General features: G+C 45.7%; 1 protein-coding gene across 1 annotated transcript in view; it reads right to left on the minus strand.

Annotated features, from left to right (window-relative positions):
* RREB1 (ras responsive element binding protein 1) overlaps positions 1-17056 on the minus strand; it is a 66577-nt gene that overhangs the window by 16133 nt on the left and 33388 nt on the right. Inside the window, exons 7-8 of the mRNA XM_032182690.1 lie at positions 9667-9856; positions 4989-7728 (exon numbers count right to left, since the gene is read on the minus strand). Coding sequence (XP_032038581.1) covers positions 4989-7728; positions 9667-9856 — 2930 coding nt within the window. The remainder of the gene's footprint in view (positions 1-4988; positions 7729-9666; positions 9857-17056) is intronic.

The following is a 17056-nucleotide window of genomic DNA, read 5'->3' on the forward strand; positions in this document are numbered from 1 at the left end:
TGACCTGCTACAACAAGCTCATTGCAAGCTTTTCAATAACAGGTCATCTCCCGAGATGTTTATCACACGTTTGAATTTTACACAACTTCCATCAAAGCCACTGGGCATCTTCCCATAGACTTCTGTGGAATCAAGCCCCGTATATTGAATAAACTATCAATTACTTCCCTACAGGAGAAAGTTTTTCATGTCTGCAATTCATTTAAATGACTAAAACAAGGGAAGGGACTGAGTACAGGACCGTCTGGAAAAAAAGCCAGGATCACACAGTGGAACGAGGGAAGTTGCCCTTCAAGACGTCTCTGTGACGAAGAAAGAGGTTGTGAGGATGGTTAAAAGTAAAAGATCTGCTCCTGTCAAACCTTTCCCCTCTCACACCAAACCCCTGAACACAGACATGCATGTGCACACACACACATGCAAACATACAACCAGCAGCCTCTTTGATATGACTTTGTGGGTACTTTTCTCACTTTAATCTTCCACGAGTTTGATCTGTCCTAATTAACATCTCAACCTGAACGAGGGATTCCCTGTATCTTGCGGACAACTCATGTAGGTTGTTTCTCTCTCTTCATTTTCTTGCAGTGTTAACACAACTTTTTAGAAGTTTCATGGCACTGCTTTTTGCAGGCTTTCAAGTCACTCACTCTTTCTTTTTATATGCCTGCTAAATCAACCATAAATTTATGGCTACGAATACCACCACTTTCTGCACTTTTTATTTGGCTTTATTCACAATGCAAATACAGAACAGAACTTCAAAGTTCAGCAGAAATCCTTCTCCTTCATGATAGCCCAATTCCTTTCCACATATTTTTTCAAGCATGCAATGACAGGATTAGCTGGGGATTAATTGCTTGAAACTCAACCTGCATCCCAGGTCACAATTTTCTCATATTTTCAGACTTGAAAACTTTTGTATCTACCAAGTATTTGTCATATGGACCAATAACTACAACAGATAAGGTAGTCTTCCTTCCACACAAACATCCCAACTGGAGGTCTCAAAACCCAAACAAATACCCTGCTTACTGTGCAAACATCCCCCCCCCCCCCCCAAGAATACATTCCTATTCCCAAACGGAAACTACACTGCTTTACAAAAATGTCACCTTTAAAGGAACACAAAAAAATCAAAAAAGCAGTATTCCTTGCTTCCCATATTGTCCCTTAATGGCACCTGCTCTTCTGAGAAAATATATAAACTTACTGGAAGGTAATCGAAGCAGTTATGGTTAAAATGCAATGTGATTTGCTTTTCTTATTATTATCTTTTTACATAAGAATGGTCATGAGTTGGATTAAAATACATCTGCATCTGTGTACTGATGCAGAAGTGATTGTAGAACTTGTTTAGCAGCACAGCAAGCCTATTCTAGGCTGGACACTTCATGAAGTCGTTCATTTGAAGGCAGTCTTTTTCAAAATAATAGGTCATCTAAACAATCACAGAATGTAAAAAGATCATTCCTTAATTAATACATCTCCTCCCACCGCTGTACTAGTGGAAATGCATTATTGCCATTGCAATATTGCAAATAAAAGATGTCTACAATTCTATTTTGACTTAAGTTGTAAAAGCAAGGAATAAAATCCCCTCTGATCCTATTTTACAACTTGCATCTGCCCATCAACAGGAAACATTCAAGCTCACAGGTTAGGGATAACTGTATTCTATTTATTTATTCATTTATTTTGTTTATAGATATTTTTCTGTCCATTTAATTTCTAAGATAAGTATTTATTTTGCATGCTTGGCAAGCCAATAGCTATCTGTTGTTTTTGTTTTATTTTGTTTTTTTTTAAAAAAAAAGAACCACCTCTGCCATTACATCTTACCTACTACAAACAACAATGCTGGGCCAAATATGGCCTGGCACAATTGCTCTGAATACACCCTCAAGTGATTCTCTGCAAATAGATCTAAGTTATCTGTAACTAATTAATGGCCAAAAAGGACCATTACTTTCATTTTGTATTGAACCTAGTCTGATTCACACACCATAAAGGCAGCAAAATTAACTGCATCATCTGCAGGGCACATCCTATTTGCTGCTCTGAGAATGAAAAAAGTCAAGAGCAGGAGAGAAAAGCAAGACAGAAAGGCAAACTGAGTTGAACATAGAAGAGAAAATTAAATAAGGCGACATCAAGAGAAAGAAAGCATTAAAAGCAAGCGTTCAAGCATGTTCAAACAAAACACAGGTACCATGTTAAACACTGTATAAAAACAAGCTGTGCCAAATTCCCAGTGCCCCACTTGGTGAGCTTTGCATTAAAATCAAAAACAACAAAGAAGGTGTGTGCTTCCCAGGGAAATGCTTTTGAAGTAAAAAACACATAGCGGTGTTGAGGCAAGACTGAGCAGTGTGAAGGCTTTTATCAGAGACTTTTGGCTGCGTGGAGGATACGGGTTACTGGTAGCAGTGTGCGTTTGTGCCCTTTCACAAAAGGTAAGTGTAACCTTGACACCACATGGAAGCAGTCCTCCATGCTGAAATTTTATTGAACGTGGAAGACATGCTTGTAAAAATCTTTTCATGTCATACTATAAAGACAGTATTGTAGAACTGGTAATATCTATACTGCTTAAATGCTCAAAATGATGTACCTCTTCCTCAGCCACACTCACTCATTAGCTCAGGCCCCTGGCACAAATTATCCTGAGATCACCTTCCCTACAAATGGATGGAGCTGGTTGCCACTTCTGAGCTCACACGACTGCGCTGTCCTTCTCACAGCAGCGTACCACAGGAATCTTGGGGCACAGACCAGCCTGCCTGCAGTGCTTCGCTACAGACCAGGTACCCAGCGCACGTGCTTTGGGAGCAGATCACCAGGACTCCCACTTAGCACACTCACATCAGCTTATCTTGGCCTCTTCCCTCCCCAGGTTAGGGAGCAGCAGTTCAAACAACAAAGTTCACTTCTTCTCTTTGCAGTAAGATCAGTGATCAAAATCTTTCCTCAGCTCCCTTTAAATAACAGAGCTATCTAACAAGTCACTGCTTGTGCGACAGGTGGGGACAGAAGAAATGCATCCTTCCAGGCCTAAACCTCCTCTGCTTTCCTATCTTACCTTTCCCCTTTCCCTCCTGTCAGTCTCATCTACGTTGCTGCCACAGGGGAGCTGCTGTGGACTCCCAGTTTAGAGACAAAGTGCTAGAGTCACCTGAAAGGAGATGCCCCAGGACCACAGCTAGCTGCAGAGTGGTTCTCCAGCACCAAATCTCCCTCAGCACTGCTCTGATGATGATTAGAAAGAGCTCGCTATTAGCAGTGCCAGCGCATACCAGCTTGAATCTGATTAGTGCCACTGCTGTGCCATCACCAAAATCTTGTACCTGCACCGAGGACCCAACCCTGCTACTGCTGCAGTTGTGTGTCCTGCCTGTGGGGACTGCAGCACAGGCTTTCTGAAAGGATGGTGTCTCCTTCCAAGCCCAGTTATGGTAGGGGAGGCAGGTTTTACCAGTATAGCTCACGGCCAAGTGCATTTTTCCTGTCTTCATTAAGGGTTTACAGCAGTGCTGCTACCTTGGAAGGCTGCCATCAATAAGCAGGTCAACCCCCTTAGTCTGGGCAAAACCTCCCTTCATTGTTTTCTGTCTCATGAACAGTTCTTCAGTAACGATGTATTATTTTTGGAGGGCAGGGTGTTAGAAAACAACTGATACAAGTAAAGAGTTCTCCCTCACCACTGAAAGCAAACCATATATATACGAAGTAAGATGACAGAATTTGGTCTGTGCAGGCCAGAAAACTATAGCCTCACTGTTGCACAGATACCTTGCAAGTTACATCCTTGTGTCACTCAAAGCAAACAGTAACAGGGGCTGCTCCACAGCTCAGATTGCCTTTAAACCTCTTAGCTAACCTCTTTACCTCTCCAGGGTTCCCATTTAGGACCAACATGAATCTGTTGCTTCATGAAAACTCAACTACTTCAGGGGAAAACAAAAAAGAAAATAAAGTCTGTACTCAATTCCCAGAAGCTTCTTACAAATATTTCTAACTTTTACTCTTTACAACATGAGTTGAGATTGCATAATGAAGAGAACAATATCAACAACTGTGACTGACTTCAAAGGGAGCAACAGCAAGCGGAGCTTCGTCCTCTTCCTCTCCAAGCAGGATGAGAATCTACTGTTGGGTTATCTAATTATTACAGCGTAGTGGAAAAAGGAGTGGACTTCAAACTGACACAGCATTCAACACACTACTTCCATTACAATGAAGAATGAAGAAGAACCCCAAAGCTAGAGCAAATCTTCCTCCCCAGGTCCTCCTTTTGTCTACCCCTCGGTTTGAGGTTACTTACTCACCAGCACAATACTACAGATTCCATACACACCTCCATGCCCCAGGGCGTAAGCCCACCTTTACTTGTGTCAACACTAAGAAGAAACATCTCCTAGAGGCAAGCTGCTGCATAATGTTTGGGATGATATTTCTTGCATTCACTTCCTTTGATCTGTCAAATAAAAGCCACCGCAAGAAAAAGAAATGCTAAACGCTAAGTTATTTTCCTTTCCTGCCACAATTCTGCATTTATTTGCTCTCGTTTTGATGGGATGTTTTTATCGTTACTGAAGTAGACAAACAGCCACTGGATGCGGCCAAACAAACCACGTAAGGCACAATAAAATATTCAGCACACATGTTCACGGTCAAGATGAGACAGTAATAATAGAAAACCTGAAACCAAATTCTTCTTCCATGTACGCTAAGTTACGCTGCTGAAGTCAACTGGGTTTAGCAGTTTAATTTGCCCCCTTGATACTCAAAGCCACAGAGATTATTCCATTACTAAAAAATTTAACACCACCACAATGCAACTGCAACAGCTGAGGCTTTGCAGAATAACGAAGAACATGATTCAGACATTAGAGAGAGGACAAGAAAGAAGGATTCCTCCATGGGGAGACCCTTTAATGAGGAAAATTCTCAGGCTACAGGCCCCCTCCAGGATAAGGCACTCTTACCTGTATGAGTGAGCATGTGCCGCTGCAGGGAACTTGGCCATGAAAAGACTCGAGGACAGGAAGGACAGGGGATTTTTTGAAGGCAGTCTGAGTAAGCATTCCTCTTCCCTCTCAGCAGCTTATCTTCGGCAGTTTCCTTTTCGTCCTCACTTGTTCCATTTCTGCCGCTTTCTTCCTTGAAATTGTCAGTGGACTGCAGAAATGGGCTAAATTTATTAGTGTCTGTGGTAGCCAGCATCTTCTCTATGCTGGCAAACTCCCCACTTGACTCCAGATCCACACCACTGCCCAATTTAGGCTTATTTTTCGTTCCTTTCTTTCTACCTCTTTTCTTAGCCAGCCCAGTGTCGGCGATGGGAGACTGCTCCGAGTCACACACCTGAGTCAGGTCACTGGGAAGGCTGGAGTCTCTCTGAACGGTGGTCACGATTGTCACTTTTGCTTTGGCGTTCCCTGATTTGTCACACCCAGTGGAGCTGCTCACTGCCTTGGGACTGGCATCTGCAGCCTCAGTTTTCAGCAGAGCAGGAGCAGAAGACACAGACGAAATGATCTGTGCGATGGAAGCCAGCGGTGGCAGCTCTTTAGTTACTGGAGGCTTTGGCAAGAGAGGTTGTGGTGGTGGTTTAGGCCTCAAGGGTCTCAGCAAGGCAGAACTGCCAAGGAGAGCTGGGGAAATGATCGGGACAGTCAAATGCAATGAACCTTTCAGTGGCTGGGGATGTCTGGCAGCCCTGTTTTTCTCTGAGTTCCCATTGGTGCCGAAGGCCAGAGGACACTGCTGACAGTTATAGGCTGCGTCACTGTTCCCAGAAGAAGACAGCTCTTGATTCCTGGCTTCACCTGGGACATCGCTATCCTTCTTCAGGGCTTTGGGGATGGACAGGTCAATGGGCTCCATGGAACAATCATAGAGGGACAGGGGAGAAGAGCCAAAGAGGTTCTCCTGTTTCACTTGCACGGCACTCAGGCTTTTGTTCTTCTGAGAGAAATCCAGCGGCTCATCAAAATCCATCGGGAAGTTGCCCGCAGGTTCAAGTTTGATGGGAACGTGAGATGATGTCCCAAGCAAGAAGCCGTTCTGTGGCTCCAGGAAAGGCGTGATGGGCTTGCGGTCCATGTAAGTGCTGTCCTCCAATAAAGGAGCATCTGCGTGGCCCTCCTGGGCGCTGCAGTCCACCGCCAGGATGTAATTCTCAATCTCCCTTTCCTGCACGTGCAAGTGCTGCTTGAGGATATGGTGAATGCAGTTCCTCTTGGCTGAAAAGGCTGTGCCACACTCCTTGCACTCAAACGGCTTCTTCTTCTGGCAGCCGCTGTGCGTCCTCATGTGGATGCGGAGGGCCCGGTAATGCTTCAGGTCCTCGCCACACAGCTTGCACACCGTGTCCGGGGAGCAGAAGGCATCCACCATCTCTGCGGCGTTGCTGGTGACATACTCAATGTTCTTCTCTATATCCTTCCTGGTCACTTTGAGGTGCTTCTTTCGCAGGTGTCTCTCACAATTGGCTTTAACTGTGAACGGGTAGTGGCAGATTTTGCAAATGTAAGGCCTCTCCCCACTGTGTGTCCGCAGGTGCCGGATCAGCGCTGCCTTGTCAGCCGCAATGTAGTCACAGATGTTGCACTGGTATGGGGAAATACCCAGGTGAGAACGGATATGAGCTCTCAGGACACCAGAGAAGGCAAACACCTGGTCACAGAAACGGCACGGGTACAAGACTTTCCTCATCGTTGGGGCTTTCTTGTTTGCTGCCCCTGCGATGATGGCTTTGAGGTCCCCTTCCGTCACCTCTTGCTTGATCTTGGCTTCCATGCTCAAGGGCAGGAGAGCTTCAATGATGCTGTCCTGCTCCAGCTGTGTCTTCATCTCATGCTGAGTTAAAGGCTCTACTTTGGGTTGGAGGAGCAACTGTGAGGAAGGACTTGATTTGGCTCCTGGCTGGGGGAGGTGAGAGTTGGAGGAGGACTCCACCGAGTTCTTGATCAGCCTCAGAGGAGGCGGTGGGAGGCTTGGGCTAATGCAGCCAGGGGAGGCTTGCTGGGCACTGATGAGAGGAGGAGGTGTAGAAGTTGCGACAACTGTTCGGGGCGTTACCAAAGGCTTTGGCTTCAGTGGCGGCATATGCTTGAAAATGGACTGCACGGGGACAGAAGGTGCCTTAGAAAGTGGAGGAAGACTGATCTGAGGAGGAGCGGAGGAAGCCATCTTCAAGATCTGCTGAATGTCTGCCAGTTCGATGGCAGACTCATTGGAGATGGGTTTTACCACAATACTGCTGTCAGGCTGGATGATAAAACCCTTCTGGAAAGGCTGCAGTGAGAGAAGCTTTATGTTCTCTTTTGTAGGGGGGAGGACTGAAAATGACCCTCCCATGGAGGCAGCTTCCAGGGGAGAGAGGCTGAGCAGGCTGGTGCTGCCGGGTTCCTGAGGTAGGTTACTCTTCAGTGCTCTGAGCCGCATTTCTTGGACCTCGTCTTGTGTATCGTCCTCCTGCTTGACAGGCTTGATGTCTTTGGTGTACTGTAGGCCCAAGGATGCCATGAAGGCTTTCTGGTCTGGGTTCTCGCCAGGTGGGGTCGCGGACTGTGGCTTGTGCTTGTCTCTTCCCTGATCCATCACGTGAGTTTCTGTGTGCAGTTTGAGTGCCGAAAGCATGGGGAATGCCTTGTTACACGTCTCGCAAATAAACCGATGGAATTCGCTGATGCACCTTCGCAAATTCGTTTCACACCACACCTGCAAGACACGCAGAAATATTTAGAGTAGACACCTCCATCTGGCAAAGGCACCACAAGCTACTGCAAAACTACACCAGCTCACACTCTCTTCTAGTGTCCAAGTTAAGGAGTTTAGAGCAGCCACCACCTAGCTAGCATGGAAACATTACTACTCCACAGCCTTCAGACACCTAAGTGGTGTATCTATATTAGAGGCTGATTCTCCAAAATTTCCCTTCTATAGAGGCAAACTCCTTCAGAGAGCTACTGAGGCTCTCAAATACCTTTCTACCCTGAACTGCCCTTCTAGAAATCCCCTCTCTTCATTGACAGGACGGTAGCTTCAGGGGACTATCCAGTTAACACCTCTAAGTTGGGAAGTAAAATCACCTCCGTTAGCTTTGTTACTACAAAGACACTGGAAGGGAAAAAAAAAAAAAGCATCCAAGAAGGGAAAACAGAAAAAAAAAATAAAATAAAATAACATCCCTCAAAGCCAATCAATGAAACACAAAACCAAAACAAACAGGCTTTTGGTTAGTCAAGTCTGATTACATTCATTCTCCCACGAAAAATACTAAACTCACAAACAGATTTTATGCCTGTCCTTGAAAATGATCATAAATGTAAATGTTATATTTGAATGCTACCCAGATGGCTCATATGTGGCAAATGTTCCACGCCAAAGGAGAGCACAAGTGATAATTTAAGTATAGGGCTGGTAGGATCTTTATGTACACTGTACATGCTTTGTTCTGCTAACTAGTAGGTCATGCCTCTCAGCGCAATCAGAACTATTACAAAACGGCAGTCCCAACATTCAAATCCATTAGTAACTTCAAATGACTGCCACAAATAAAATAAAACCAATTTGCTTACAAAGTCCTCTCTCCTCCTCAATATGCAACTTTTACATCAAAATTCTACTAGAGTTACAGAATGACGTACATGTTCTCCTGGACTGGTGACAAATTTCAGGTCTAGCACCTTGCAGCCAGGAGAGCTGGAAATCAATGTTTTAATCCAAGGAGAGTAAGAAAAGTACAGATTGTGAATAAGCACGATCCTGCTGGATTGTGCTGTTGATTTCTATTTTTGTTTTTTTTTAAGTAGTTAAGCAACTTCATCTAGACCCACAATAACTAAGACAGGCAAAGTTTGAAAGAAGGAGGAATAATATAATCTAATAGAAAGCTTTAAAGATCTCAGAAAAAATGTTTACAGGCTACCCCATGCCTTTTCCTAGTCTCTTCCCCTCAAAGGTGCAAAACGTTCAAACCTCATATAAGGAATGTAGCACAAATGTGTAGCAATGTATTTGGGGATGTTTCATGAAGAAGTCACTGAAGAGGTCACCCTTTTGTAAGTAAGATGATTTCCCAAAGTTTTTCATGATAAAAATATTTCACACCACAACTACATCCTTGCTGCTGTAAATTAAAATAAATAATGCCTTCCCTTCCATGTCTCCTCCCTATTGATTTTAGATGTGAAATGGTTTGAGGAAGGAGAGAACTAATAGGCAGGATGGGAAGGGCAAGGATCTACCACCACCACCATTTTCCTTTAAAATACACATATAGATCTTCATACCAATAGTTACCCACTGGAATACTGAAAGAAAGGAAGAAAAGGAAGAAAAGGAAGGAAGAAAAGGAAGAAAGGAAGGAAGGAAGGAAGGAAGGAAGGAAGGAAGGAAGGAAGGAAGGAAGGAAGGAAGGAAGGAAGGAAGGAAGGAAGGAAGGAAGGAAGGAAGGAAGGAAAGAAAGAAAGAGGTGAATATTCTTTAGATGAAAAAGGAAAGGAAGTGTCTGAAGCCTAGGCAGAGAGCAGTAACGTGGGTTCCACGGAGTATGGTATATCCAGCCTCTGGTGGATCAAGGTCAAGTCTTTCAATGAATTCAGAAAACAGGCACAGTATCAGCTGGTACCTTAAGCTACTAAGAACAGAGTGTACCTGAGAAATGCGGGGGAACTTCCTACAGGAGAAGTCCGTGAATCCCAAGTCATGGAAGCCTGCTGGAATTGAAGGGTTGTTCTGAATAAAAGGCTTTCCGGTGGGATCTCTGGGAAGCTGCTTGTGGATAACTGCATTATGGCGCAGCAAGCCCCGATGAGTACGAAAGGTAATGCAACAGATGTCACACCTGGAAAGGAAAGGAATAAAATAAAAATGACTTAGGGAATGCTGCAAGCATAAGGACTAGCATTCGTCTCACATTAGGCTGGCCTCCTTCCGCTTTCCCCATGGTACTAAGAACCTGCTAAATGGAGAACAAGGCCACAGCACGTCAGAAAACTATTGCCACAGAAAGACCATTTCAATCACAGTCACTTTCTACCAGCTTCTGGCTATTAAGTTCACTGGAAGTTCAAAGAATAGAGCAAATGAGAACTGAACATCACACGTGGGCAGACAGTGAAGTGGCAGCTAAGATTACAACCTTCTGACAACTTTCCTCATTATCCAACATAAAATATTTCAATGGCTTTATAACATTTCATTTCCCCAAGTTTTTACTTAAAAGTACTGTTAAGATAAAAAACAACAACAACAAAGAACATTAGTGACAAGGAAAGGCTAAAACAGACCTAGACAGCACACAGCTGCAAATGGCTAGGTAGCACCTTTTTAACTACTACTTAAAACATGCTACTGCATACCACTCAAATTCCTGCATGTAAATTTTCCCCAAATGCACTGCCTTTCCATAAACTTCCACTGATTCTTCTCAAAGCTTTTACGACAAATAAACTTTCTATAAAAGAAAAATGCATGCTTCTTGAAGGGGAGGAGGGCCAGGAGGAAGACCTGAAACACGTTCAAGACTTCTGACACTCATATATGTCCATCGCAGACAGCGTGAGCCCCCCAAAATGCAGAAGAAACATCTTCTCCTGTCCACACAGGATTTTTCTTCACTTCTCTTCACACATTCATCCAAACAAAAGTTTCCTGCGCACGGTAGACTTGCATGAAACAATCAAAGGTACGGGAAACGCAGCTATGCTCGAGGCAGCAAGGACTATGCAGCGACATTTGGCCAACGTGTCAGCAAACAAGCACTTTTAAACACCGGGTGCTTGAGCCCTGCAGCACGACAGAGCACGTCCACTCTGAACCCAACAAGTGACACACAGCTTCACTCAACACGGCTCCTCGTGGTTACACCTCCAGCTTGTGACCAACGCTTGAGTTTCACGGAAGAGAGTACCAGTGAATGTGAAGCGGACAGATTGTGTCACTGAGAATATTATTTGCACTAGGAGTCTTTCACGTCTCTCCCCTCTTTAGTTCTCCCCATACCGTCTTTGCCTTCCACATCAAGGAAAAGGACATGTGCCTACTCATTAAGAAAACATCCTGCAATTAGAAATGAGTTCTGACAAAATCCTGAAACAACCCCCTCCCTGTCCTGTCCCTAACAAACTCCCATTGTTGTTCTTTTTATCACTACATAAACTTCCACAGACCTCTTTTATTCCCTGAAAATGAAGAGATAACCGAGTCACTCACAAAGCAATCGGACTCGTAGTCTCTGAGTGGTGAAAGAGGCAAGTGTGAAGTATATGTACCACTGCTTTTGTTATCACGGTACCCAGAAGGCTGGGACATAAATATTATGCACTGCAGGTTTAATCTGTTTTATCTCCCCTGTCAATTCACTTGCATCCTACCTTTTTATAATCATTGCCAGCATAGTGCTGGCATTCCTTTAAACACAGAGCCACAGCCGTTTACAAGGCAAGTGTTCCCTTAAAGAGACCTGCTAAATGTGACAGCCGTCTCTGGTGGTGTGGGGGCAATGCCAACGTGCAGCGCTGCTCGAGCACCGGGACAGCTCGCCTGGCAGTACCGCCAACAGGCAGTACCTATTCCGTGATGCAAAGCTTTCATCTTCGGGGAAAACAATAACACACAACCACCAAAACCACTGGGGGAAGGAGGGCACCACAGGGTTAGGGCAGCCACCTCAAGAACTCGCGTGCTGCCGGAACAAACCCTGTTTTAGAGGTGGCAAAAAAGCCCGCTGTGAAAGCAAGCAGCGCTTCTGGCACGCTCCTCCTGGTACCTCAGCACGTGGACCATGAGCAAGCCCAGCTGCTCCACGGAGGGACACAGACCCTCGCCCTCTCCTTGGGAGCCTCGAGGCAGCTCCAGGGGTCCCTGATGTGCCTGGCCTCCCCTGGGCCGGTGACCCATTGTGCTGGCCGTGTCCCCTTGCGTGTGACGGGGCAGGCACAGCTACAGCGGAGGGGACTGCAGAGCTCCCTTCCCGGAGAGCCAGCACCCACCACAGTGCCCCCAAGGGTTGGGCTGAGCAGAAGCCAGCGCTCCTGGGCGAGCTGCCAGCCCCCCAGGCACCTCATCCATACCGCGCTCCCTGCACTGGCCGTGGCAGGCTGATTTTCAGCATTGCTTTACCTAGGGCTCCCGTCAAAAGCTGCACCCGAGACCAGATCTTTTCAGAGCGTGTGAAAGGCCTTCATAGTACACCTGTATCAACTATTACGCCTCAGGAGAGTAAAAATCTGCAATTTAAAAATGGTGTTTTCATGCAAAAAGAACCTCCCTCCCTCCCCCAAAACAAAATCCTTATTTCTGAAAAAGGCATACGTGTTCTTCTCTCTTCCATAAAGCATACAATTAAATACTCCTCTGGGTTTTTCTCTTTCCTCCTTAGTCTTCTTTTTTTCTTTCTTGTTGGGATCAAGCAAAAAGTCAGGAAAAAAGATTGAACTCTTTTTTTTTTTTTTTCCCATTAGGCCGAAACCAAGATCCTGGCTAAAAAAAATAAAGAAACAAGCAGATAAATCATGCCTGTCATCTCAAGATGCAGGCACTGCAGGGAGCATCAGTGCTGCCCATCTCAGCTCGGCTGGTGCTGCAGCTTAGGGAACCACACTGGAGCCATGGACACCCACTGCTATCCTCGTACCCCAGGGGGAAAGCGTGCCCCTTCCTCCATGGTCCTGGCCCTAACGCCTCCCAGATGCCAGCACCAACCCCAATAACACCTGTTTGTGAGGAGTTCAGAGAGGTGGAGTAAAATCTGCCTGAGAAAGCCCTCAGGGGGAACAATCGGGGCAGCTCCTCTGGGACAGGCACTGCAGGCGAGCTCCAGCGCCCTGGCTGGCACCTTGCGCCCCAGCCACCCACCGAGGACGAAGGACATCACCGTGAAGCTGCCCCTGGTGCTATGGGGTGCCACCAAGCTGCTGGCCCCAGGAAGTCCCTCAGGCCCTGCAGACCTCACTTGGGCTCGTCATTCCAGTATGGGTGCTGGCTAATTCAGATGCAGCGCCCAGTCGCCCAGCCGCATGCACTAAATTTTTTTTCTCGTGCCTTTTTGTTGAGTTCCCCCTGCTGCACCTCAGGGACTACGGGAATCTGAGTTTCTCCCCAGTGACATTAAATAAGCTTTGAATACAATTAGCACTGCAGATGTAGATAAGGATGTGTACCACCTCCAAGGAAAACTTACAGGTATGGAGCTTCAAAACTGAACTAGTTAAGGCAAGCATTGTGCTGTATTGACTAACTCGTGTGTTAATTTAAATTGGAGAAGGCTGCCATGCCTAACAATGCATTGACTGGCAGCTTTAATTTTTTTTAAGGAAGCCTAGCCATTAATTACTGTTTTGACATCAGTACTATTTTCCTTCTTTAAGTAATATCAATACCTACAATATTTTTAAATCCAGAAACACAGTTTAAGAAGCAAAGGAGAAAGGAATCCTAGGTGATACGGACATTTTTCTTCATCTTGCTTAAACTGCTTTTTAAAAAATGGAGAATTAATGTGGAAAGTCTGAAAAGTCCAGCATATCAAATAAAGCATCTGAAACATATGGTAATACTTTGCTCATGATGAACTTAAACAAAACAAAACCCCTCTCCTTACAGTTTCACAAGTCTGCCCACGTGTAGTGCCAAGTCAAACAGGGATGGTATGACTGCAAAGAACAGAGATGGGAACAGGTTCTGAGGGTGTTAGCAGAACAGGCAGAGCAATGGCTCAACACCTGAGTGCAGATAAAAGCACCGTACTTGCAAGGTAAGTTTCCAGATGTACCAAGTAAGAGCTGTCGTGTTATCATGTGATTGCTGGCATTGGCCACCATTTTCCATTCTTCTATAAATATGATTACAGAACAGAGAGGAAAGCCGTTCGGTTCCAAACAGAGATTCAATTATAAGCAAAACCTGCTGTTAGCAGCTAAGACTGCTTTCCAGTGAGCTCCACTCTCAGTAGCCTTTACGTTACAGTCATTCATACCTGTATGAAGCGAGTGCAACGCTAGGCTCCGGCTTGCTGACAGAGGTGCACAAATCAAGTGGCTGAGAAAAAGAGAACTGCTGAAGCACAAAAGCAGAAGCCTAAGGCAACTGCAATGACAGTGCAATGACCAGACTGACCTTGGTGCTCAGTCCACGTATCACACCAGGCGAGTCTGTTTAATTATTACTACACTGTTGCACTTTTTTTTTTTTTTGAAAATGCAGACAAAGCTTCTATGTAAAAACACACCATTAAAAAGCTTTCCATTAAAATAAATTAATATTCTTGAAATCTGTAATGCTAATTAGGATATAAAAGCATTTTAACATGCTTTAAGAAATAGTCAATCCTTTGTGCAGCTTGTTCAAGAGGCAAGCCAGGATTTGCTACACTTAGGACAAGCGGCACCTATGCAAGAAAAGTTTACATAAGTAATGCCTGTTGCCTTGCATTACACTCCCCTCTCGGCCAATTCCAATTTGCCAGCAATGAAAATAGTAGCTTGCTTTTTTTTTTTTTTTTTTTAGGAAAAGGAAAGACATTTTAGAAAGGAGATGTAGAGACAAATGACAAATTTTAAGCAAAATTCATCAGCCCTGGTTTTTATCACGGGTGATGCGGTCAAATAGCAAAGGCTTTTAATTTGATCCTTACAGATTTTGCATTTCAGTAGTCAAGATTCAAATGCCAAATAGTTATATCCATCATTCTCACCAAGGTATTAAACACGTAGCACACTCAGCTTCATCTGAGACTTGTGGGAAAAGTGCTCTGTAGTGTTCTTGTACTTAGGTATCTGAAAACATTCATGAGTAGACCAAAACCTGTAGTCTTCACCCATATAGCTCACTAACACTGCGTTGCACACTTTGTGGGCATTAACAAGTAAAACCAAATAAACTTCTAGGCCTTATCTAAAATAAAAAGCTTGGTACCTCTTTTTCCTTTCCTGACTCTGCTCTTTAGCAACTGCCACAAACAGAAGCAAGGAAAACAAAGCAAGGATGAAACATATCCTGAGACAGAAGTCATTAATACACAGTTAGGTTGTTAAATCACCTAACTCCTCCCTCTTAAATCTCTAATAGGCACCCTAAATCAATTTCCACCCTCGTTGTATATTATTCTCCTTTCTGCCTCACATTAGCGCAGCTCTCCTTATGAGCAAAGGAAACTCTACCCTGACCGAAAATGAACACAGCTGGGCTCCCATCCACGGAGGGATGTGCCTACAAGTAGGCATGAGAGAAGGGTGGGCAACTGCCTCCAGCTGCCTGCTGCCTGCCCCACGGATGGGAGCAGCCTCCCAGCCTCGCCACCGCCAGCAAAGCACTGCAGAGGAGACTGATGAGGAGCAGGGGGATGGAGAAGGGATGGTTTAAAACACATAAGGGCTTTCAAATGTCAGGTTACAGATGTATTCCCCTTCAGGAGAAAGGTTTCTTTACTTCTCTCTCACTTCTTTTGGGGCAAGGCAAGGGGAGGGAGATGAGAGAGAGCAAATTGGTTTCTGCTCCTGTGCAACCCCACCCAGGTCCAGATACTCATCTCTTTTTGGATGAAAAACCCTTCCTGGCCTCCACACCCAGGGCCCTGGGAAACAACATCCAGCAGCTGCACTAATCTCCCCCACTTGCTGCAGATGAGTGATGGAAAAGCAGCAGCGCTGTGAACGCTGCTCCTGCCTCCCTCCCAGGGATCCCTGCGGGTCCCCCCCAGCATCACAGCGTGTCCAGCCCCGAGGGATTTGCTGCTCCCCCACCTCCTCCTCGCCCCACAACTCTTCCTCCCTCCTGCCAGCACAGAACAGGGGCAAACCCCGCTGGAACCCTGCTGCAGGTCTGTGCTATGGGGTTTGCATGACAGCACAGGGAGCCAGCTCCCAAGAGGTGCACAGGGGACCGCAACTGCAGGGCTTGCTGCCTCCCATGAAGGAGGGACTTATTTTAACTTGTCCTATCTCCTGCCTCCCCACTGTGCGTCTGACTTTGCTCCCAGCATATCCCGTATCTCCCTTTCATCCTCTCCCCCAGAGAAGCCATGCCTGGCTGTAGCAAAAGCTGAAACCACCCTGCCAGGCCTTCTATTTATAGGGGGATGCCCAACGCTGTGCGCATTCCTGCAGCCACGCTTTGGTCCAGGCGAGAAAAGTATCGCGCAGGAGCCGATGTGGGCCCGGTATGAAGCGTGGTGCTGCCGTGCTTCAGAGACCTGTCAGCATGCCGCAGCACCAGCCAGCACCAGTCCCAGCACCAGTCCTGGGATGTTGTGACTCCCACTGCCAGAGCTCCTCAAGTGGGGTCGACCACCAGACGGTTTAGAAAGAAGGCATTTTTGGCACAAATATCCATCTGCGACATCTTTCGACTTCCTTTGTGTGTGAGCAAAGACAAATCAGAAAAAAAGATCTCACTTTTCCCTAACACTGTAATGAACTGTCTGTGCATGCCCAACAGGCTTTTAAAAAATAAAACTAACGCTCCTCACCAAGTCACGTAAGAAGAAACACATCTACAGGCACTTGGCTATCCTACAACCATCGACTGGTGACAACAGGGCTCACAAATGGGTGCAGCCGAATCTGGACTGAACACACTTGCCCTTATCTACATTCACAGGTAAGCTATGCTCAGCACGCAGACATGACTGTTAACACAATAAGCAGCAGCCAGTACTTGGAGAGAGTGTGCGTATAAACAAACCCTGGTCATCGGGACCAGACAGGCATGCTAATAACCCACTTTGGCTCAGCCCTCTTTCCCTCCTGTATTCCCTTTTACGAGAAGCTTTCCTCTGCAGTCAGCTTTGCATTTTACCCACTTTCTATTCTGGTAACCGAGCTAAGATATTCACCACCATGTGACACACCACACAGCTTCACATGAGAGCGTCACTCCTTGTGTCCATTCACTATCTGGTATTTTTACCCGGCTGCTCTGGACTCCCAGTCCTGTGGCACAATGAGCTCCGTGGTGTGAGCTGACCACTTCTGGGATGGAGCCGGACTTGCGCAGCTCTTCAGATGGTTCCCATCTCTCTCTTCTGAGCAGAAACTTCAGAAAG

The sequence above is a fragment of the Aythya fuligula genome, chromosome 2, assembly GCF_009819795.1.
Source record: "Aythya fuligula isolate bAytFul2 chromosome 2, bAytFul2.pri, whole genome shotgun sequence".
NCBI classification, from domain to species: domain Eukaryota; kingdom Metazoa; phylum Chordata; class Aves; order Anseriformes; family Anatidae; genus Aythya; species Aythya fuligula.